Here is a 23,929-nt window from a genome sequence, read left to right as displayed (position 1 = left end):
GTCACATTTCAAAGTGCATTTTAGTTTTTATTTAAAATTGAAAGCTCCAGGGAACTGGTTAGGATTACATAGGCCGTCTCTTGCCCTGTGGTTCCTGGCCTCTCTATAGCTAGACCAGTAGTCGTGCATCTTGCATTCTGCAGTTTACCCCCTTTCGATCCTGGGTCCCAAATGCAGCTCTCGCTCTTTAAACCCAGCCCACAGCAGGTTTTGCTGCTCCACCCCTGGAGTCCTCATGAAGAGTTGTCCTTGAGCACTTCAGTCTGGACTGTTGGCAGCCTTTGTTTTCCAGGGCTCTCTTCTCTGGAGGAATAATTGGCATACCTCAGTCTATGTCCTTATATGTTCTACCTGGAGCAGTGGTTGCATTCTTCTGTCTGGCTAGTCTCGCTGCATTAGGTGTATTGAAAAGGATTCAAACTCAGTGATAATGAAGCATTAATACTGATTTTACCTCGAGGATCTCTTCTGCTGTCTCTCAACAGCAGGCGCAATACAGAATGCGAATGATGACTGCCTCCTCGGAAAAGCGAGGATCTTCCCTGTGTTATGCTCACACAGATGCCCAAAAGGCAGGAAGAGCATTGCCACACAAGCAAAATAATTCTTGAATTTGTGTGTGCAGAGGGAGATTTATGAGATTTTAGAGGCTGTTCCAAGTCAAGCAGGCACCATTAAAGACAGTCTAATAAGGGCATGGAGGAGGGTTGACTTGCAGGGCCAGCTTATTTTGTTTCCAGCTATCACTTTGTAAATTTTTAGCATTTGAACATCTTATCAACTGTGAACTGAACCAGAGCAGGTCAGACCTGTGTATAACTCCTGCATAACCTGTGCTGTACACAACCAGGACTAACCATTCAAAGTTGCATCAGGTTCCTTTCTCTTTCTTTCAAAAAGTATCGTAAACATTATGACCTCTAATTTTAAAAGTTGGGAGTTTTCCACCTGACTTCTGCTGTTTGAGCCTTCAGTGCTCATGTTTTTGATTTTTTGCAAATAAACCTAGGTATTAGAACTGTTTTTAAAGCAACGCTGAGGCTGTCTTTATTTCAGGAGCTTGAACTTCAAGAAGGAAACAAGACAGATACTATTGAACTTGAGTTCAACATCTCTAATCTGTTCCTATAGATGGTTTAGTTAAGATCTTTGCTCAGCATTAAGCAAAGCCAAAAACATGCGCAAAATAATCTTAAAAAATGGAATTGGGAAAGCATACACCAAAAACCCTAGTTTAATCTTGTCCCTCCTTTTGTTCCTGGCAAACCTTGACAGTGTTAATTAAGTACCTTTAGCTGTCAGAATGGGTAGGCACGATTATGCCTATGTTATTCACAAAGGAAAATCTGAGGGACTTCGATCTTTGAGTGTGAAGACACTCACCAAATGAGAGTACTGGGTCAGGCTGCATTATTCCTGCTTATCCAGTGTGATGCTTGAAGCATTGCACGGGGGCCCTGGGTACTGCGCCCACCCTGATTCCTGCTTCTTTCCATTGTCCTCCACCGGCTTCTTTACTAGAATAGATTATTTCTGCAGGTGGTGGCATACAGTGCATCTCCCATCATGGCTGAGCACAGCCAGGTACCTTGTCTGTGCTCTTCTGGACCTTGAAGGTGAGAAACGCATTCGGTGAAAAAACAACTTAGGTCTGCATGGAAATATTTGGTCACCTAATGTCTCCAGTTAATCATGTTCTTTCCATTCCTCTCTTGTTTTGGTCAGGGGGCTGATCAGTTTCTACTGTTTATTCTGATCCTTGATGATAAGATTACATTTGAGTGAAAAGATATTGTTTGTCCTTTTGATTAATAAGCCAGAGAACAGAATACTTGCCATGTGACGTGTTTCTAAACTGAACTGCTTGAGGTCCCTGAGACAGGAAGGGAGGAGAGGGCAGATTGTGTGGACAGCTCTGTGCAACTGTATTACTTCTCCATCACCCCCAGCACCTCTGTCTGCTCCCACAGATGCGGGTAGATGTGAGGGTGGAGTGTCTTTTAGTTATTTATGACAACAGTCTAAAGAAAGTACTCTTTGAAGGAGAGGAAACCAGAAAGGAAGCAATTCAGTCTGATTTTGCTAACAGGAAAAACTATAAAAAAAATAGTGCAGTAGATTTAAAAAAACAATGAAAAAGAAACGGGCATGTGTGCACAAACAGGCATCCTTCCCTCTCTCATGGCTGATTGCTCATGGTATATCTTTGCAGGATAATTCTACATGCTGCTTGTTTGAACTGGAAATTGAACTTGGTGCAGAAAGGTTTTGATGAGTCTCTGACCTGTGTGATACAGGAGCTGAGACTCTGAAATCATTGACTCTTTCATGGCAGAGACGTTGCTAATGGTTGACTACAAGAGTGTAGATGAGAAAACTTGAAGTTTCCTTGGCACTTGATAAACAGAGGTGAAATGTAATAAGAGTATTAATGCTCTCTGGAGTACCCATCCTTTAAGCTGTGGTGTTTCCACCGTGAGGAACTTACGACAATATTTTGGAGGGGGTGGAATTTGGGGGCTGGTGGGAATGAGGTGCTTTAACTCGTAAAACCAGTGTTGAACAAGATGCGGTTTCACTCTCGCTGGCTTGTGCTGATCCACTCCAGGCGCAGGGGCCTTTACATAGGTTCTCTGCCAATAGCTCTGTGCAAAGAATTGCTTTGCTTTTTTTAAAAACTCTACAGTAAATGAGGGCTAATTATTTGATAGCATGCACAGTTTAGTTCCTGGGCTTATAAAAATCCCCCCTGAAAACTCTTTCCCCAGCAGGAGTCAGTTTAAGAACAGCTAATAGGGCCATCTGTGTCTTTCTAAGCAAGCATGCCTTTGTGTATAGCATCTTCCAACCCAAGCCCATGTGTTTCTTTCCTTCAGGGTCGTTCCGTGACTTTCCAAAATGCTAGAGATAAGAACTGGAATGGAAACAGAAGAAATTGTACAACCAATGATAACCCATGTTATTCTTTCCATCCTATCTCAGGAAAACACAATGAAAATTTTCTTTTATTTGTCTTTTGAGATACCCCTATCAAATCAAAAGAAGTTGGTTGGTAGTGAACTTCACTCCTGTGGGTTTGGGTTACTCTTATCAAGTCATTTTCATGAACTTCTTTGTTCAAGGAGTAGCTTGAAAATTGAACAGCATTTGTATTTGTATTTGACCTGGAGTTTTCTTGATAGTCCTTAGCACTGTAGGGTAAACATTTCATGTAAATGTTATGGATGCGTTGATAAACTTCAGGCATGTGAGTGTGCAGTGATGCAGGGAGATGAAGACCATCTTTGGGTATATAAGGAGGAGTTGTAGAGCTCTGGCATCAGCGTGGGATCCAGGACGAAGCAGGGTGACTGGAGGTCTCTTTGGAAACTGCCAGCAAGAGATCATCATGAAGTGGCTGATCCTCACCCTGGCCTGCCTCCACCTCTCTGAGGGGTTGTTGAGGTAAGCATGGAATAACCGCATGAGCATTTTAGTTGTTTGCGATGTGGTGGTGAGTCAGAAGAGCAGCGATGTAGTGTGTGTGTTGGGAGTCTTAGGTTTTGTCCTGGGCCAGTGCTTAGTATTATGGCTTAGTCTTTAGGAAACGGTCATGGTTCTCACGTTAATCCTGAGCAATTTCTCACCGTCTTTCACTTACTCTTGGCTTTCCTTGATGCTGCTTATTGTATTGCAAAAAGGTCACACTAATAAGGGTCGTGGCCATGGTAGGCCTGAGGTCAAACTCATTTTGCATTAGTTGAAAGGATCGGGATCCAAAGCACAGGACTTTTCCAGTGGCCAGACTAGACCGTACTACTCCAGAGACACCCGCGTCAGTGCAAATCAACACACTGGAAAATCTGCCTACAGGAGTATAATCAGGCAGGGGAGGAACTGAAAGAGGAGAGAAAAGTAATAGGAGGAGTCAAAATTAGAGGGTCTGATGGGAAGTGAAGAGCCACTTGATAATACGCTGATTTGATGACTTTTTGCTCATTGCGTGCATGCATGCAGAATTCCTTTGAAGAAAGGCAAGTCCATAAGGGAAACAATGAAGGAGAAGGGTGTGCTCCACAAATACCTGGAGAAACGCCGCCACTATGACCCTGCCTACAAATTCTTCAATAACTTTGCTACTGCCTATGAGCCCCTGTCTAACAACATGGATGTGAGTATCCACTGGCTGCTAAAAATAAGGGTGGAAAAGTAAGTGTAGAGATGAGAGGAATGGAGTAGGAATAGAGAGAGAGATTTGGGAAGTTACACGTCAGACTTTGAGCTCGGCTGTTTATTTCAGGAGCAGTTCTTATAGTTGCGTAGAAAAAGAGGAATATTTATTTTAACATGAATGGGAGCTGTTCAGCTGTGTGCTGTATTCTCTGTTTTGGAAATACTCTGAAACCAGCTCGTGCAGCATTGTGAGAAGAACGAGCATGCTTGTGAGCAGTTCATAAACACAGCTGCTTCAGACATGCCTGTGCCATTCTGGCTCCCACCAATTGCTTTTCTTGGTTAGAGGACCCAAGCGGAGAGCAACTTCTGTGCACCAGGCAAAACTTGCATTGCTATTTTCATTGAATCTCCTAGAGCAAGAACGTCTAATTATTAGAGAAGAGAGAGAACTGGCAATCCCTCCCGCCCCATGAGCCGTCATTGGGAACCCACAATCTCGTAATGCTGGCAGTTGCATGGGCTGAGAAGTAGCACAAGCACCTAGCAGTGCTGTTGGCCAAAGAGTAACGTGGGATTGATAAAACGTGTCCCCTTTCCTCCAGATGTCCTACTATGGGCAGATCAGCATCGGGACACCCCCCCAGGACTTCTTGGTGCTCTTCGACACTGGCTCCTCCAACCTGTGGGTGCCATCGACATACTGCCAGAGTGAGGCCTGCAGTAAGTAACTCCTGTGCAGGGAGGATGATGGCAAATCAGGCTCTAATTTTCTCTGTTGTTGCACTGAAGACGGTCTCTGATCAGAGCCTCCCCGTCTCACCGTGAGTCTGCAACATTCATTTGTATGAACTGAAAGTTCACGCTCTTCTGTTTTGCTTTTCCAATTTAGCCAACCACAATGTATTCAACCCTAGCGAGTCTTCCACGTTTTCAACTCAGGATCAGTACTTCTCCATACAGTATGGAACTGGCAGCCTCGCTGGGATTTTGGGCTACGACACTGTTACGGTAAGTGATACTTCAGCTGGGGGAGGAAGGGGCGCCTCTGGCTTCGCTCTGCATTTTGGTCAGCAGCAGTGCACTGAGCAAGGCCGCCTGCCCACATCCCGTGGCTTGTGAAATGCATGTACAGAGCAAGTACCTGGAAAAACCTGGGTTGTTCAGTTCTGGAAACATAAAATGCTCCCTTGTGAGCAAAAGGGGGAGCTCTATTGCCCAGCTGTAACACCAAGTCGCTTATTTCACATATGTGGTACAGGCTATGGCTTTCAGGCATAGTAGTCGGATGGCAAAGCCCTTCTTTGGTCAGGCAGGCACTTGCTTCAGCTTAGTGCTCCCGGTATATAGCCTGGACAAACCCGCTGTTTGTCCTTGGGTACTGATGCCCTGTGCTGCACTCAAAAAGCTGTGCCTGCTTTCTTTCGTGCCCTAGATCCAGAGCCTTTCCGTCGCAAACCAGGAGTTTGGCCTGAGTGAGACTGAGCCTGGCACCAGCTTTGTGTATGCTCCATTTGACGGCATCCTGGGTCTGGCCTACCCTTCCATTTCTGCTGGGGGTGCCAACACTGTGATGCAGGGCTTGCTGCAGGAAAACCTGCTGGATGCCCCCATCTTCAGCTTCTACCTGAGTGGGTAAGGATGTGCCTCTTCCCCTTTTTCTTTCTACCTTATGTTGCCTTTGCGCTTCCCAAGACTATTCCCTTTTACTGCAAACCTCATGAATCTCCAGTATCTTCAGGAGAACCTGGCAATTTACACTTCAGTCCTGCTCTCCTGTTCGTTCAGTGTTTACTCATCCCTCTTCAGTTTACTAGTCTGCATATCCTTCCAGTAGGCTGGTGTTGGAGGCTGTCGATCACTGCAAATAACCAGGTGTTTTGCTTATGCTTTTTTCTTGCAGGCAGGAGGGCAGCCAAGGGGGTGAGCTTGTCTTCGGAGGTGTTGACTCCAGCCTGTACACAGGCCAAATCACCTGGACTCCCGTCACTGAGACTACCTACTGGCAGATCGGGATTGAAGGGTAAAATGGGACTTTCTCCTGTTTCCTCTGTACCAGCTTTAGCTATACTTAGACCTGTGGCTACAACAGGAACTTTAATGTCAGGTCCAGTGGCTCTGGGCCATGATTCAGAGACTTCACATCTTAGACAATTTGAGCTCTGGGGTCTAGTCTTGGCTCTGCCTATGTGTAGCCATAGGAACTCACCCTTTTTAAGGTGCAGATGTTGGAGGAAGCATTCAGGCATTCCTCATACACAGTGCCCCTGTCCTTCGTTCATGCTGCAGCAGAGCTGAGCATGTTTTACTAGCAGCTTGTTCTCTCTTTTTGTAGTTTCGCTATTGGTGGACAGACCAGCAGCTGGTGTAGCCAGGGCTGCCAGGGAATTGTCGATACAGGAACCTCCCTCCTCACTGCTCCTCAGCAGATCTTTTCTGAGCTGATGCAGTACATTGGAGCTCAAGCTGATGGCAATGGCCAGGTAAGGAGACCAGGCTGGACGAAAGAAGAAATAGAAAAGGGAGATGTGTCTGTCATCTGGGGCAGGCAGATGCCGTTCAGTAGTTGGATTGGAGGGACATGGGAAGTCTTCTAGGTTTTGCCCTAATGGGCATGAGAAATGAGCATATAAAATTTGGATATCTGCATTCCTGGTTCTATTCCTGGGTCACAGCTTCCTCTGGGAGCCTGTCACTGGTGTCCTGGGAAATACTGAGCTGTGCCTGTACCAATTGCACCATATATAAACTAGCTGTGGCTTACTCTTTCTCTAGTACGTGGCTAGCTGCAGCAACATCGAGAGCATGCCCACCCTCACGTTCATCATCAGCGGCGCCAGCTTCCCCTTGCCTCCCTCTGCCTACATGCTCCAGGTATGTCATCTCATGGCCCATCTGGCTCCTGTGTGCCTCTCTCCATGGCATCTGCCTTGCATGAGAGCTCTCCAGCTAAGGGAGCACTGCCGACTTGGTGTGGGTGCACTGGCCACAGCTATGCCAGTGTAACCCACACCTGGTGTTGGGTGGGTGATAGTCAGAGCTCTGGAGCTGGAGCTTCCTAACAGTTATTTCTGCTCAACAGAGCAACAGCGGCTACTGTGCCGTTGGGATTGAATCTACCTACCTGGCGTCCCAGAATGGGCAGCCCCTGTGGATTCTTGGGGACGTCTTCCTGAGGTCTTACTACTCGATCTATGACCTGGGCAACAACCAAGTGGGCTTTGCTGCTGCTGCATAAGCAGAACCAGCTCCCATGCTGACCATGTTGCTGCTTCCCCTTGCCCAACGCTGCAGCTCCTCGTGCCTCTGTGTGTCAAAGCATCTGGTGGAGTCTCTTCCCCTCATCCATGTCTGCAAAGTTAGCAGCCTCTCTCCTGTGAAATCTATGTGATGAAAGTATGGGTTTCTTTCCAAAAGCAACTACAAAGAAATAAAAACACTTTAAAAATAAGAAAAAGTGAATATGTTTTTTTTCTTAATGTGTGGAGGGTTTTTTGTTTTTATTTTTGGGGTTTTTTTTGGTACAAAATAGAACAGGAAAAACTCCAACATGTTTCCTCTCTGAAACATGCTCAGCAAAACAGGGGATAAAAGCAGATGTCACAACCAGACTTACTGCAAGTAGCCTATTCTAAGCAGGAGCAAACTTAAAGTTAAGCTAAGCACAGGGATGTTTTTTAGCTAAAAGACACACAGAAACTGGCCACGTATTATACAAAGGAATGTCTCAGGCTTGAAACGCTTACTAACTTCACCCCTCTCCTCTTTCCATGGGCCTGATAACTCTTGCCCCCCTCCATCTGCATGTCTCCCAGCACGTGCAAGGGGAGTTACAGGCCACGGAAAATTGGGTTAACTCAGATTTCTGCTCACTAACTGCAAGATGGGATTTGGCACTTTCAGAGAAGGTTTTAGCTGACATGTTGCTTGCAAGAGCAACAAGCTTTGACTAATGACCAGGGGAAGCTACTGGCAGTCCCACATTCGTGTTTAAGTTATATGCTACCATTCGTTGAGATAAATAGCAATACCTTGTGACTGCGGCTAAGGTCCAGGAATTAGGGTGGTAAGTTGCCCTGGCATTGGGACCAATCACTTCTCTATGGGCTTGCCATCAGTAGAGCAGCGACTACAGTAGACTAGGAGGAGTTAAGAGTGTTTGCAGTCTCTTGTGAAAAGGCTTTTCTCCCAAGCCTGCACTGATCAGTGGTGTCTGCAGGCAGGAGAAGTCCTGGGGTTATGGGGGAGGCTGGAGGCCTCATTTTCCTTTAGATCCCATCCCTAATCCTGTGAAATGGTCTGTGAGGGGTAATGGGTTTGGGGAGATGAGAATTTTGTAGAATATCCGCCTCTTCAGAGGCAGTTTGGTCTGTTGGTTTAACAGGATTTCTTGGCTTGTGTTGAAAGTTGATGGTTTAAGCCCTCAAGATGGTAAGGAAAGCTGCTGCTCATGGCTCATCTTGTTTACTGTTTTGGCACAGCTCTCAGGAGAGGTGGAGGAGTTGGCCAGGGGATGCAAAGAGGGTCTGCTGTCATCTGGTGAGCAGGGGAAACAGGATTCCCTGAACTGGAACATGTTTGCGTGCGAGATGAAAGCATTAAACCAACACAGGGAAGAAAGCTATAAGCAAAGAAAGGGAAATTACCAGAGCTATAAGCAAAGAAAGGGAAATTACCAGAGCTTTGGCCCTGAGGAGAAGTCTTGCATTAGAGATCTGTTTAGGTGAGCGCTGCTCAAAGGGGCTTGGAGCTCAGGGGAGGAATAAGTTAGCTGAGTCCTGCTCTGCTCAAGGCTGCGAGATTTTTGATGTCAGAAACTGTAAATCCCTGATTCTCCTTTAAACTAAATGACTCAACATATAAATGCTGTTTAATTTTTGGGTCAAAAAGCAACGAAAGCAGAATGTGTTTCCGTGTGCTGTAGAGGGCACCTTATTCCTTTGTCTTTTGGCAAGCCGGAGTCCCTGTGGGGACCTGCAGATAACACTCAGTATATTGACGTTTTGATAACTGCTCTTTGCTTTCAGCCAGCATTTCCCTTTTATCTGATCTTAATAAGTTGATCTTTCTATCAATCCTTCTAGCAAACAAGATAATTGCCTTATTATAGTCTCAATATCCAGCAAAGGACACATACTCCCCACTGCTCCTCTGGGAATAAAACGTGTGCAAAGCATTGACACTAGATGAGCACAGCGATAGTGACACTGGGCTATCAGTACATAATGGAGAATAGGCTTTTTCCTTGTGGAAAAACCAAGCTGCTCAGATTGGAGGCTTAAACGAGGTCTGAGAAGGTTACTGGGGCGCCACGTATGGGAGTTAGTTGCAGAGGAATCAACTCTCAAACAGGAGCTTGTCTTGGCCAGGCTCTGCCTCAACTTATGGGGGTGTCCTGGAGAACATGCTGCAGGGTGAATGTCCAGAAATATCACGCAGATGAGGCAGAGACCAGAGTTTCTGCCTTGAGCTCAGCTGCAATATGCTCCTCCAAAGAAGGCTTTAGCACAAAGGCTGCTCCTCTTCCCAGGCCTGACTGGATCCCAGATAATATTGGCTTGTCCCCACCTGCCTGGAGAGCCAGACAAACTTCTCCTGGCCCAGTATCTGTGGCATCGCACCCTGATGACTTTGTGCTGTGTTTCCCCAGATGGCTCATTTCGTTCTCAATGGACCTTAGGTCCCTCCTTAGCCTGCCATCAGCATGTGCGGGGCAATCAGCACTCTCCAAAGCTATTGCCGCTGATTAAATGGCTGTGTGTCAAACTGCCTTCAGAGCTCGTTGAGCAGAGATGGAGAGCAGTTATTTAGCTGTGGGATTTACAACCTGATTATCCCTCAACAATTGCTAAATGGGTATAAAACATCGAGTTAAGCTGCCTGTTATGCACTTCTGGGCAGGTTTCCAAAAGCGCTGAGCACTCGGCAGCTCCCATGGTCTCAGTGGAAACCCAAATTTTGCTGAGCCCCCTGGCCAGGAGTGGCTGTTGTCCATCCTGGTCTGAGCTTTGCATGGAGCAGGGCACTGCTTGTGATGCTGTGCCAAAGCCCTGGATCCAGAGGCAATGAAGACACTAAGGGAACAGGTTGCCCATGAACAGCATCCCTGTGTCACTCAGTAACATACTACAGGCTACATTCCTGTAGGAATTTCTGTAACTATGGGTTTATACAAAATGTTTTGAGGAAAATGGAAAATGTCTCCCCCAGTTTTCCTATTACTGGAAAAAGTTCAGGTTACAACTGCAAATGTTTTGGTATGTTTGCTGTGTTTGTTGGCAGTTTGGGAAGTCTCAGTGTTTGTAGTTCTCTTTTTTTTCCACAGAAGAAAAACAAACAATTTTGCTGTCTTTATGTGCCGATGTGAAGGACAGCAGGACTCAGTATATGAGATACTGCAGCATGCTCACCAGTGCTAGAAATCTTTCTTTTGGCGGGGGGGGTTCATCTGATGCAGGTAGGCAAAACACCTGACTTTTAACACAGGACAAAAAGGAGATTAATTGCTCCACAAAGTTAAAAAAACTAGTAGAAAAATATGTGATTTCTGTCCAACATAGTTACGTGAAAGCAGAGGCAGGATCTAGCTGTATAGAATATGGAAACTAGCCATACTTGAAGGAAAGGATACTTTGCGCTGGGATAGCGGACTGTAAAGCTGATGAAGAAGTGGAGAAAAAAAGACAAGAAGATAGAACTGTGCTGGAAACTGCAGGAGAATAAACCTCTTCGGCAAAGCACTGGTTTGCCGAGCCCCTGGGACTGGGAGCAGAAAAGCCATCTACAGCTCTTTGCAATGTACTCTAGTGAGGAAAGCAGCATGTCTTTGAAAAACTTTAACTCCAATAGCTATTTCTCCTTCACACTAGAACATCTTCATAGACAGGAAGTTGGTCTAACTGGTTGGCTGGAAAGGAGACAAAAGTGCAATGCATTTCCATAGCTTGCAAGGAGCAATGAGTTCTTTTGTTTTGGGAAAGACTGAACAGGTTTTGAAGAAATAGATAATGCTGCACCATGTTGACATTTTGATAACTCCTCTCTTTGCTGCGATAAGAATTTTCCTATTATCAGATGTTAGTACTTTGTTCTTGCTATCAAAGACATGAGTTGCTCTCTTCTCATCTTAATGTCCCCTAAGGACGCAAACTTCTCAAACTCCTCATGGACCAAAACACAAAGAAGTTGTTGACGCTGGGGACATAGGTGATAGTAATGGAAAATGGAGGTCAGCAGATAAGGGAGTGAGTCACTGCTTCCCAGCTGTAAAATCTGGGAGTCTAGGCAGGAGACTTCAGAGCAGCCTGCTGCAGCCTCTGAGACTGTGTGTAAAGACCCCTGGGCAACAACTGAACCATGAAGTGGCTCATCCTGGCCCTGGTGTGCCTCCAGCTCTCAGAGGGGCTTGTGAGGTGGGTTTCCTGGAGCATATGCTGCAGGAATAAATGTGAGAAGAATTTAGATAATAGAGACCAGCTGCATGTGTAATGGTGGATGTGCTGCACAGCTTCCCCAGGACTCTAACCAAGTCTAACACCTTTCCTTATGAATCTTACCTCATGTATCTTCATGGATCATCGTGGCTACACCACACAGTCCAGGCTGTGTCCCTTGCTTGGAGGGGAGTCGCCCAGAGCAGTACAAAGCGGCCAAGTGGAGGGAAGCCCATCGTGACAGGGTTCAGGGGAGCCCAAATAAGAGAGAATTTGAAAAGGCCCACGTGTTCTACTGATTCCCTGCTTTTTTAACTTTTTTGCTCTGTGCAGAATCAAGCTGAAGAAAGCCAAGTCTATATGGGAGGAAGTGAGTAAGGCAGGAGTGCTGGAGGACTACTTGAAAAAAAATTAAATATGATCCAGCCATGAAATATCACTTCAATGAGGACTATGTTGTGTACAAGCCAATGGCCAGCCATCTGGATGTAAGTATTGCAGGTTCTTCTCTCTTTCCCCTCTTTCTTTCCAGCTGTTAAAGCAATCTACTGACTCACAGGCCACCAGGAGTGAGAGATTTATTTTTTTCACTCTTTTTTTACACTTCTACAGTAGACTTTAGAAAAGTTTCCCCCAGCCAAGTCAGCTGCCTAAGAAAAGCTATACATTTCTGTAGAAACCCTCATCACTTAGATCGACCTGGCTAAACCACATGATCGTTTTTTGGACACAAGAAGTCAACAAAATGCAGGACACAATCTTCTTGGTCCTGGAAAAGGTCTGTATGTTTTGGTTTGTGAGCACTGAGAAATTTGAAAAGAAATCAAATGCAGGCTGATGAACAAAAGGAGTATTTAATAGTACTATATTTGGGAGAAAAAATCATGGTTGGCATTCAGTCCATTCCCACCTACTTTGTTATTTGTTAGAGTCAGCTTGGTGTTCTCCAGCATCTATGTGAAATGTGATTAGGCTCCTGGCATGGGGCTGGGAGGCAAAAGTCTGGTTCTGTTCCTGATCCTTGGGCCAACAGATCCACCCTCAGAGATAGCCTCTCTTTTCTGCAGTCCTCCTACTTTGGAGAGATCAGCACTGGGACCCTTCCGCCGAACTTCCTGGTGCTCTTTGACACTGGCGGGTGCCTCCCATATATTGCCGGACACTGGCCTGCAGTGAGTACCTCCAGTTGCTGAAAGTGGCCGATGCTTGTTCTGTGTAAAACATCCTGAGAGACACAACATATTCTGATCAGACAAGGAAAATCACAGTGCCAGACTCAAAATTATCCTGCACGCTGCTTGGGATAGCTGCTCCCCCATATTGGCTAGTGCCCATCTGGTGCTTTCTTGGGAAATACATGTCAGATCCCTCTTTCCTTATGCAGTTGGTTAATGAAGATGTCCAAAACTCTGTGGCCATTGTGAGTGTCCTCAGTGTGTTGACAATCACAATGCCTGTGTTTAAGATTTCATGGCTAGACTGAGTGGCAAACAAAGCTATCAATCAGGGAGCTATTGTCCCAGTCTCCAGCAGGTCTCATTTGATTATAACTTACTGACTGCAAGGGGGCGATGGGGATTTAACTTGATGGGTTTGCTCACACTGGGTAGCTAATGTGGTTATAATCGCAACAGCTGTTCCCTTGAGAGAGAAAGACAGATAAAACTACATGCAAAAACCCTATCTTAGAAATAACTGCAAGGCAGACAAACACCCTGTTCTGTTATTCACTACTTGTTCCCTCCCTGGGAAGTCGCTTTAGAAGCGTTATCCTGGCAGGGCTATCAGTGCAGCACTGATGGTTAAATCATCCTGTGGTCAGAAGAGAGCGTGTCCAGGAGCTTGCTGTCTTCTCTCTCACACAGCAAATCATGCAAGGTTCATCCCCAGCCAGTCCTCCACCTTCACCGACAACGGTCAGACCTACACCCTCTCTTACAGGAGCAGCGCGCTCACACTTCTGTTGGGTTATGACACACTAACGGTAAGTACACCTTACCCCGCACAGTCCCACATCTTTGCGGGAGCTGTGTCCCTAGAACCTGTGATACCAGAATACTGTGACGGAAAGAGCCTGAAGGATGCCTAAGGACAGATCTCATGTCTTGTGCAGACAAGACTTGGGTAAACCAGGGCCCAAGTGAGGTAGAACCAATATAGGGTAGTTATTGCCACCTCAAATTACCCGGCTGGGTTTTTACTGTTTTAATCAGCATGATTCCTGCTAATTTCCCCAGCTGCTTGGCAGTGTTTTCATCAGCTATGACCTTGCAGTGTGCTTTATTTGGGCTTTTAGAGCGTTGGTCATCACATCTGATCGTTGCTCCAGTTTTGTATGAAAACACATGCTGAAGTTGGAGTTCCCTTTCCCTCCAGATCCAGAGCATTACAGTCACAAACCAGGAGTTTGGGCTTAGTGAGGATGAGCCAACGCAGCCTTTCTACTATGCCGGTTTTGACGGGATCCTGGGAATGGCCTACCCTTTGCTGGCAGTGGGAGGAACGCCCACCGCTCTGCAGGGCATGCTGCAGCAGAACCAGCTGACCCAGCCCATCTTCAGCTTCTACTTCTCTCAGTAAAATCTGCCTGTGCACGCCTACATGCCAGACTCTCAGCGCATCCCATGCACGCCAGTCTTCCTCTCACTGTCCCCATGCAGGATCCTTGTGAATTTGTCCCTCGCTAACCCATGCATATGGCACTGATCTCTTGATTCTCTCACTCTGTGTTTTTGCAGCCAGCCCACCTATGACTATGGGGGAGAGCTCGTACTCAGAGAAGTTGACACTCAGCTGTTGTCTGGAGAGATTATGTGGGTGCCAGTGACCCAGGAGACTTACTGGCAGGTTGCGATTGATGAGTGAGTTGCATTCGTACTACCCACGCATCAGCTTGATGGGCATGATCCGCCCGGGGCAGCTCAGCCCCGCTGCGCTGGAGTTTGAATGAGAGCATTACAGAGCTGTCCTCCATATAAATCGGGCGCTATTGCAGCAGGCATGGCCCAAAGCAGGAGTTTATGCACTGAGTTTCAGAAGCTCCCTGGACTTTTAGATCCAGCTCAGAAAAGTGTAATTGCCAGTGGGTTTTTGTAAGTGATGTCCTTCTCCTGTTTCTCTTTCTAAATTTGCTATTGGACAGTCAACGACAGGCTGGTGCAGCCAGGGCTGCCAGGCCATCGTGGCCACTGGGACGTTCTTGCTCGCAGTGCCCCAGCAGTATATGGATTACTTCCTTCAGGCTGTGGGTGCCCAGAAGACCAGTTATGGTCTAAGTGTTGGGGTTGCTTTGCAGAAATGAAAGGAGCAGGGCAGAGGCTTGCATAGAAAGCAAGATATCCTGGGTTTGAACAGATCCTGCAAAACTCATGTGGCATCTGAGGAGCATAATGCTGCAGGCTGCTTGCATGTAAGGGAGGGACATGCAGATGCGGCACTACCAGAACTTTATAAAGTGTGTGTTGCCCCTGTTTGGAGGGTTTGTAGTTAACACGCTCCTCTCCTAGTCAATGCTGTTCTCTCTGTGCTGATATAGCCATAATCTCCTCCTCACCCTCTCTCCACAGTATGCAGTTAACTGCAATGAGGTCCAGAACCTGCCCACCATCACCTTCATCATCAACGGAGCTCAGTTCCCACTGTACCCCTCTGCCTACATCATCAATGTATGTGTTATCTGAGCAGCTTCATCTGATTCTTAAGGGGCCAGAAAGGACCTAGTGTTTCTGAGCAAACAGTGATGCTTTCCCCCTGCATACAAGCAACTCCCTGCCAAACACAATCCACCTGACAGGGTCCTGGCCTATCTTTGGGATCTAACACCTCACTCCCTTTATTTTCCCCTCACAGGACAATGGCTACTGTACTGTTGGGACTGAGGCCGCATACCTGCCGTCGCAGAATGGGCAGCTGCTCTGGATCCTGGGTGACGTCTTCCTCAAGCAATATTATTCTGTCTTTGACACGGCTAACAACCGCGTTGGCTTTGCCCCATCAGCGTAGAGGAATGGAGGAGCATCTGAACAGAAAAAATTCAGTCGTCCTCCTGGCCGCATATACCCTAGTGAGCATTGACAGAGTCCTATGGGGTTTCTATCAGCAGATCATCTCCTTCCTTATGTGCCTGTATAGCCTCCCTGTCTCTCTGGGGTTTTCGTGTAAAAGTGTCCTCATCCTCTATTGTTGCAAATAAACTGAGGTGTCCCATATTGTCTCTGGCCTTCTCCTGAGTTTGTTGAGTGATGACTGAGCACAGATTGATGGCTTGTGTGTCTCTTAACTGCTCTTTCACCAGGGCGCTGCAGCAAGGTAAGTGCCATTATAAACTTCTGGGCAGATTTCCATGAACTCAGCATGGGGAAACAGCAGGGAATCTGCCCCTGGTCTGGTGCAAATCTAAAGTCAATTTATTTACATTTCCTGCAAAGTGATATGACATATTGTCAACCCCTAAAGGCCATGGGACTGAGTCGCAGCCTTTGTCTTCAGTGCATGCTTGGCACTTTATCTTTAGTGCATGCATCTAATGCATGCTTGGCAGTGCTTGAAAATGGCAGTGGAGAATGCTCTGTCCCCTCTGCAAGGCTTTTGGGACTCATCTGGGGGCTGCAGACTTTGTGCCTTGAAAATCAGCCACCTGCTGTCCCTCAAATTCCCTTCCCTTGGCCTCAGCTGCACTACCATTCCTGTCCTCCTGTCCGTAAGGACAGAAGGACGGACAGGGTGTCCGGAGCCTGATTCCTGTAAGGGCTCTGCTTTGCAAGTAAGAAACACCATGTGGGTTGCAGTGTGGGAGACAGGGATACCACAAGGTCATCGGGATTGGTCTTAAATGCCAACTGTGTAGCCATTGCACAGCTCTAGGCGCTCTTCTTCACAGCTTTGGGGCACGAGTTCCCCAACAGATGCCAAGCATCAGGATGCCTCAAAAAGCCAGTGCTGCTCTGTACTGTCAAACGCTGGTGCAGCTGCGACACTGAAGAATGCTCTGCATGTCTATTAATGGGAGCGATGCAACTTCTTGCCCCCAGTCGCCACTTGTTGATAGGCTCTGCTAAGTCAATTTGAAGAGATGCTTATCAGGACCTAATCAGGCAAATATAGGGTTAGCCCGTGGCAGTGGAGATTGCTTTGCTTGCAGTTTGTGGTGACCTTGAAGCCACCATGGGGACATGCTGTCCTGTCTCTTGCTGCTACTGGTACTTGCAGGGCCAGACTGGTCAGTCTGATCAGTTGAGGATAAAAATGCAGAGCCCCAGAAACAGGTCTGGTCCCTTGCCTCTGTCCCTCTTACTGGGCATTGGGAAACCTGCTGAGGGATACCTGGAAGAACCGATTAATCTTCCTTGCAGATGGATAAGATTTAACAAAGTCCTGTGATTACATCAGAGTCAAATGTGAGGCCAGATTAGGTTAGCCATGACATCCAAATGACCCCTAAATACCGAAGCGAGTTCTATCCACTCAGGTGAAAAAATAACTAGAGTATCATAAATTGCAGTCTGTGGCCCTTGGCACCTGGGAGGAGTGAACATCTTCTGCAGTCAACAGCAAACACCCTGGTAAGTGGAAGCTCGGATAACACCTCTCTTTCCCGGGATCCAAACTTGTTTCTTAGAAGCTCTTTATCATTGGAACTCATTAGCAGATATATTAATAGCTCTGCAGTTTCACCAGAGAAAGGACACAAACTCCTCTGTGCTTGTGTCAAAATATTGACGCAAGCTGAGTGCAGTGATACAGAGATTAGATAGACGCAGATAGCAGGAAGGGCATTTCTCCTCCTGTATAAAATGTGCAGGTTTCAGAGAGCTCAAGCTACTCCTGTGGGGCACCCAGGGCATTGCGTACAGGAGCTGGGTGCTGGAAAGAAGAGCGCCCATGGAGTGACTTGTCTTGCTTCTCGGAGGGGCAGGTGAGGTGGGCTTGGTGGGCAGGACCACACAGAGACCCTGCGTCGCTGAAGCGCTCGGCAAAGCTTTGCGCAACTCATCTCGAAAGGGCCTTGCTGGGTGCAGGAGAGCCGTGAGTGCTTCTGCCCAGACGTGGGAGCAGTGAGGGGCACGGGGGCCAGCAGCCATGGTGGCTGGGTCCAAATAGGGGAAGCATGAAGGTCATTGCGTTTCCCTGCTCGTCTTTGCTCCTTGCAGAAGCCATCTGAGGAAAGACAAACGCACAGGAGAAACGGAGGAGGAGGAGAGAGTGCTGGAGGATTTCCTGAGCCGCCACAGGTTCAACCCAGGCTGGAAGGACCAGTCCAACGCCACAGTGTCGTTTACATGCCAATGACCAACTACTTGAACATGAGCAGCAAGGCTTTCCCAGGGTCCCCGCCCTCCTCTCACTACTCTCTCTTTCACATTACTGCTTGCAGCGGGGACAGGCAAATCTCAGTGGCTCTAAGGGCTCCTACGGCCAAAGACAGAAGGACATCGCATTGCTCCTGTCAGACCCCAGGTAGAGCTGTGCTGGCCTGGGTTGTACCTTGTTTCCTGGGGTGAGCGTGTTTGTGAGCCTGGACATGGCTCTTGCCAGGTTAACCTGGGAGTGGAGAGACCAAGTGCTTAGTCTCGAAGCTGGTCCATGTTGATAACGTGGGCCTGGGGAGGGGAAATAGATTTCCTTTTCTGCTTCGGTACCAGATGCCAGGATGGGCCTGCGGTAACCCAGCAGGGATGTCCAGTTGTTAGAGCACCTTCCCATGAGGAGGAAATGGTCTCCCATGAGTAAAGTCCACAACAAACGAATATCTAAGCTCGCACTGCCCAGCATTTCTCTTGCTTGGATGTGGCCGGTGCCGCACAAAGCATATGGGACACACTGCTGCATTTCCAATGCACCCGACGTACGACCTGTGCATCCTTTGGCTTAACTCTGGCGCTGATCATAAACTGCAGGGAATCAAGGAGTCTTTGTCTTCTGGAAGTGGTGGAGTGGAGCTGGTTAGACGCAAGTCCCAGCCCTTGCTGCTGGGCAGGTGATGGGCCTGTCTGTTATGTCCTTCAGCGTTGCTCTACTGTGCAGTTTCTAGACCCATCTCAGCTTCGCAGGAAGGTGGTAGCAGAGCCATAAGGCAGTGTGAGGGCAGAAAGACGAAAGGACAAATGCCAGAATGGAAAGAGAAGGAGAAAGAGGGAGATTTTGGGGGCTAGGTGCTGGTTCCCGGGAGGAAATACTGCAGGCCCATGGCGTATCCTCCTTGAATTCCAGCTACCTGGCTAGGTCAAAAGAGGGACACCGGTATCACAAGTTTCCATTTGATATAAAGGGCAGCTTTTGCCTTTGTTTCCTGGCAAGACCGAAGTAGTGCTGAGAAGAAAACACTTTAACATTTGGATAACAACAGAATTTTGCTTCTTATCAGATCTTGACCATTCGCTCTTGGTATCGGAGGTGCTAGCTGTTCTGCTGGCGTTCAAATGCCCTGTTAAGAAGGCAGACTCCAGAGATAAAACCCACAGAAAATGTTGACGCTGGGTGAGTGCAGCGATACAGCAAATTGGGCATCGGGAGGCACGGGACCGGGCACTGCTCTCCGGGTGTATATATAGGTGCTGCTGGAGACCTCACGCTGTGCGCAGGAGAAACCAGAGCCATGAGGTGGCTTGTGCTGGCTGCCGTTTGTTGTGGAGGGGGCGGTGAGGTGGGTGTCCCGGATCCGGGGGAGCGTGCCGGTCAGCCGAAGCATGCAGCAGTGCCGGCGAGCACCCCAACGGGCCGTGCTGGCTGCAAGGACCCAGCGCAGGGAGCCCCGCACGCTTGCGGGGTGCTCAGCATCCGGCTGCTCTCTCCGTCCCGTGCAGGATCCCCCTACGGAAGGGCAGATCCATGCGGGAGGCAATGGCAGAGGAGGGAGTGCTGGAGGATTTCCTGAAGCACCTCAAGGGTGACCTGGGCAGGAAGTATCAGCTCAGTAATGCTGTGGCTTATGAACCGCTAACAAACTACCTGGATGTAAGTGCCAGAGCTCCCTTCCTTCCCTGGCTTCAGCATTTTGTGGATCCTTCCATCCTTCCTTGCTTCCTAAACCAGCCTCTCGGCCAGCTTTGCAAGCCTCACGGGAGTTTCTCCCTCTCCTTGGCTGCCAGTCAATAGGATGCTGTTGAAAAGGGGTATTAATTTTGCAGTCCTTTATATCCTGGCTTCAAGGTCTGGATGATTTTGGATGATCAGAAGGCATAAAGTAAGCAAGTTATTATCCTGATTTTGTTTGTCTTTTCAGAAAAAGCTGAGTTTGGTGGTTATAGGACGAATCTGAGTGCCACAGACTCGGGGTACTCTTCCTGGCGTTGCTACTGACTTTTTAATTAACTGTAGGCATGTCATGGCACTTTGCTGTGCTTTAGCTGCATCCCTAGGATGCCTGCAGGGATTAAGAGCACTTCTACAGCACCTTAGATGTTTAGCTTTCTCAGCTAGCAGAGGGTAGAGAGCTGAAAAACCTCATTTAGAAAACCAGCCCAAACAGACACCTGCCCTTGCTCTCATCCACAGTCCTTCTACTTTGGGGAGATCAGCATTGGGACCCCTCCGCAGAGCTTCCGGGTGCTCTTTGACACTGGCTCCGCCGACCTCTGGGTGCCGTCCACGTACTGCCAGATGCCGGCCTGCGGTGAGCATCCCTGCCAGGGGGGTGCAACTTCTCACCAGCACAGATGACCACCTGGGCTGTTTTGGGTCAACTCCCTTTCCCAGGAAGCCCCTCGCTGCCAGTTTCCGCCCACATGCAGAAAGAGATGCTGCACCACGAGTCATTGACCTGACCTGGGTGCTGTCACTTTCTCTCCATGCAGTCGCCCACGCCAGGTTTGACCCCAGCCAGTCACTGACCTTCTCCAACATTGGTGCCACCTACACCCTGACCTATGGTTTTGGTGACCTGTCCGTGGTGTTGGGTTACGACACCGTGACAGTAAGTGACTTTTGATGTGTCGTCACAGGAAACAGGTTACTGCAATTAGGGTAAGAACTGATTGTTGCTGCAAGTTTGTCTGCAATTAAGTTAAGAAATTAGGGAGGGGGGACTACTCAAATTACCTTATTTTACATATTAGTGTCTGAATATTCCAGGTGGAGTTTATGGCATGGCAGCATGCTATGCCTGTGGTCAGGAAAAGCTCAGGATTATCAGTGCAGTATCAACTTCCTGGCCACTCCTGCTGTTCCCAGCACCCCTCTGGGATAGTGTTATCAAGGTCAGTCCAAAATGCCAACACCTCCCTGCTTGTTTCCATCGCCTCTAGATCCAGAACATTGTTGTCACGAACCAGGAGTTTGGTCTGAGCCAGGATGAGCCCAGCAGACCCTGTTACTACCTGGACTTTGACGGGATTTTGGGCATGGCTTACCCAGGTGTTGCGATCAGTGGTTACAACACCCTGATGCAGAACATGCTGCAGCAGAATCAGCTTTCTGAACCTATCTTCAGTTTCTATTACTCCCGGTGAGATCTTTGACTCTCTCACATAGACAGAGGCCTGTATCCATCCTTTTATTCATTCACTTTCTGTCTACACATTGTTCCCACACACCTGCATGTTACACTGCTTTCTGCTTAGTAGCCTGCCTGGTCTCTGATTTAACTTTGTGTCTTTCCAGTAACCCGACCTATAATTACGGAGGGGAGGTCATCCTCAGAGGCATTGACACCCAGCTGTACTCAGGGGAGGTTTTATGGGCACCGGTGGTCCAGGAAGCTTACTGGAAGATCGGTATTGAGGAGTAAGTGCAACACCAGCTGCCCAGAGGTGGCCCTGGAGCACGGGTTAGTCTTTTCTGATGCCTTGTCTGCTGGTCTCTAGGTTCTCCATCGGGCAGTCAACCACGGGCTGGTGCAGCCAGGGCTGTCACGGCATCGTGGACACCAGGACGTTCCAGCTCACCGTCCCAGCACAATACATGCCAGCTTTCCTGCAGGCTCTGGGTGCACAGGAGAGTAACTATGGGGTAGGTGGGAAGCATACGCTGCGTACATGAAGGATTTGCAGGGGCTGATGCCACAGGACGAGGGCACAACGAGATGGTAACGCCAAGCTTTGTGGGTTCGGATGGAGGTTTCCGATGGAGGTGAAGGTTTGACCTAATCCCTTTCCCCCTCTTCTCTTCTTTTGCAGTTTGTCGTTGACTGCAACAACATCCAGAACATGCCCACCCTCTACTTTGCCATCAGTGGAGCCCAGTTACCGCTGCCTCCATCTGTCTACGTATTAAATGTAGGTATTGTTTCTGCTATTCATGGCCAGCGTTTGCCACCATAGGGCAGTTTGGCCCGGGAGAAAGTCAGAATTTCTTCGCAAACGTGGAGGCTTCTTCCCCAGCTCCCTGTGAGTGTTGCATTTCCCGGAGAGCCAGGTCACGGTGCATTCACGTACTTTGCACATGACTGCAAGGGGGGTCTAATCCTGCTCCTAGCCAAAGCAACTGTGAAGCTCCTGCTGATTCTTCAAGGTGCAGGCAATACCCCATGCTCCTCACTGGCACTGAAATAGTCTTTGCTCCTTTCCCACTGACAGAACAACGGCATCTGCACCATTGGGGTTGAGAGCACTTACGTGTCTTCCGACAGTGGCCAACCGCTCTGGATCCTCGGCAACGTCTTCCTCCGGCAGTATTATTCCATCTTTGACATGGCCAACAACAGAGTTGGCTTTGCCCTATCAGCCTAGGGGTGCCAAGTGTCGCCCGCACAGAAAGCCTTCCCTCCTCCCGGCAACTGCTCCTTCTTCCTGGTCTCTGAGGAATCCTGTTTAATTTGAATGGAGAGGTTGCGGCTCTCCAGTGCATGTGAGACACAACCTTATCCTCCTTTGGACCGGTGTATAATACTCAGTAGTCTCCAGATCATCTGTAGTGAATAAAGGGCTGTGACTCTAGCTGCCTTTTGTCTTGTTTGGAAGCAGCTGAGCGAAGATCTGGCATGGCTATTCTTAATAAAAATACAACTAAGTTTGACTTCATACTTGTGGAGGCTTCCAGGCACTTTCTGGTCTGGAGCCCAGTGAAATCTGTCTCCAGTGTTAGCAAGCAACAACTTGCTCATGTCATGGCACTGGGACAACTCTGCTCTGTTAAATGCTGTCTTCACTGGGTGTCCAGAAGAGTCCCTGTGTATATTTTTAAAAGCTCTGAGATGCCTCTTAAATCTTAACTTGCACTGCAGACACCACATCCAAGCCTGATGCAGAGCCAGCAGATGTGAGTGGAGTCTCCAAGCCCTCCTCGCTGCTGGTCCCAGGGAAGCAAATTGCGCAGGAGTCGGCTCTTGGATCTTTGCACATGTGTGAGATAGGGGAAGGGGCACCTCTGTGAGTGGAGAAAGTCAGGACATGTTCCCTGGGTGACCTGGGAAGTGTCCTGGAGCGGTGGCCTGGGTCTGCTGCATGCCCTTCCTTCGTGCCAAGGTGCTGGTGTGCTGCACAGGGTCCCACGCTGGCTTCAGGTTCTCTTATTCGCTCCGGTTCAGTGTGACAGGGATAATGCTGCCCGACCTGAGGGGCTGAACTGAATTAATGTTTGCAAAGACCATCTGCATTGAGACTAGGACGTTGAAAAAAATGACAAGTTTTAGCTCTTCAGAGCAAGAGGTTTCCTACTGAGTCCTGTTTCCCAGGCTGTGCACATGCATGCACACATGTGTGAAAAGCTAGAGGCCAACTGAAAATACTGGACAAGCTGCAACCTCGATAAATCTTTACTGAATTAGAAGTGAACCTGAACTGGAATAAACAGTTCTAGGGCAGCCAAACCTCAGGACGTGCCTCCTCCTCCGTCCCCGTGTGCTCGCTGGTTGCTGCAGACGCGCTGGGCCAGCGCTCGCAGAGGCAAAGGAGGCAGACGGCGGTGGTAAGCGCTTTCAGATGTGCACGGAGCCTTTGAATTTGCAGTGATGACAAATTTGGGGTCGCCTTTTTGATTTGGAACCAGAGCTCTGCTGGGCCTGGCAGGCTGGCTGGAAAACTGAGACGACTTGGAGCAACTCAGGCAGAGCTGTTTATTTAACCGTGTCTAGGGGACCCCAGGGCTGAGCCTGTGCCTTTGCTGCAGGCCTCGGAAACCTGTTTGGAGCAGGATGCATACGGATAATGAGCTGCCTGTGAACAGTTCTAGATTCATTAGGTTTGGGGGAATTGTTTGCATATATTTGCAAATAAATTAGGGATTCAAAAGTAACGTGGAAAGATACTCAGTAGGAACTAAGGAATGTGTCTGCGTTCTGCAGACTGAGGAAAACGCCTCGTTTATATTCTCTAGGGGTAAATCTTTCTCTTGCTCACTGTAGCCCTGAAGGACAAGAGATCAGAAGGAGAGGGGCGGCGTGCTTTGGACCCGGACGTGAACTTCTCCAG

The 23,929-nt window shown here is 48.2% G+C and overlaps 2 protein-coding genes across 5 annotated transcripts; both read left to right on the top strand.

Moving 5' to 3' along the window:
• Positions 1–74: 74 nt before the first annotated feature.
• LOC104146457 (uncharacterized) lies at positions 75–15,587 on the top strand. Its single transcript, XM_068917858.1, is given in 20 exon segments — positions 75–3,444; positions 3,997–4,150; positions 4,758–4,875; positions 5,045–5,163; positions 5,588–5,787; positions 6,056–6,175; positions 6,488–6,635; positions 6,928–7,026; positions 7,235–7,384; positions 8,634–8,875; positions 11,487–11,564; positions 11,919–11,988; positions 11,990–12,073; positions 12,653–12,761; positions 13,427–13,569; positions 13,962–14,161; positions 14,324–14,445; positions 14,711–14,862; positions 15,152–15,250; positions 15,435–15,587. Coding segments are annotated over 20 exon segments (2,733 nt in total). The 5' UTR covers positions 75–3,271.
• Positions 15,588–17,421: 1,834 nt separating this feature from the next.
• Positions 17,422–22,539, top strand: PGC (progastricsin). 4 transcript variants are annotated; one of them, XM_068918248.1, is made up of 12 exons: positions 17,422–17,499; positions 17,735–17,815; positions 17,959–18,041; positions 18,949–19,061; positions 19,388–19,538; positions 20,079–20,196; positions 20,378–20,496; positions 20,828–21,027; positions 21,183–21,305; positions 21,386–21,530; positions 21,698–21,796; positions 22,097–22,539. In XM_068918248.1, the coding sequence occupies exons 5-12, from the start codon at positions 19,413–19,415 to the stop codon at positions 22,247–22,249; spliced, it is 1,083 nt and encodes a 360-aa protein (XP_068774349.1). In that variant the 5' UTR covers positions 17,422–17,499; positions 17,735–17,815; positions 17,959–18,041; positions 18,949–19,061; positions 19,388–19,412; the 3' UTR covers positions 22,250–22,539. The 4 variants fall into 4 exon arrangements, with proteins under 4 accessions (XP_068774349.1, XP_068774350.1, XP_068774352.1 ...); XM_068918249.1 differs by having other exon boundaries at positions 17,735–17,852; positions 22,097–22,443; XM_068918250.1 differs by lacking the exon at positions 17,735–17,815 and having other exon boundaries at positions 17,430–17,499; positions 22,097–22,443.
• The last annotated feature ends 1,390 nt before the right edge of the window (positions 22,540–23,929 follow it).

This window comes from Struthio camelus, chromosome 24, assembly GCF_040807025.1.
Source record: "Struthio camelus isolate bStrCam1 chromosome 24, bStrCam1.hap1, whole genome shotgun sequence".
Lineage (NCBI taxonomy): Eukaryota > Metazoa > Chordata > Aves > Struthioniformes > Struthionidae > Struthio > Struthio camelus.
The sequence above is the reverse complement of the archived record's forward strand: the minus strand, read 5'-3'. Positions and strand labels throughout refer to the sequence as shown.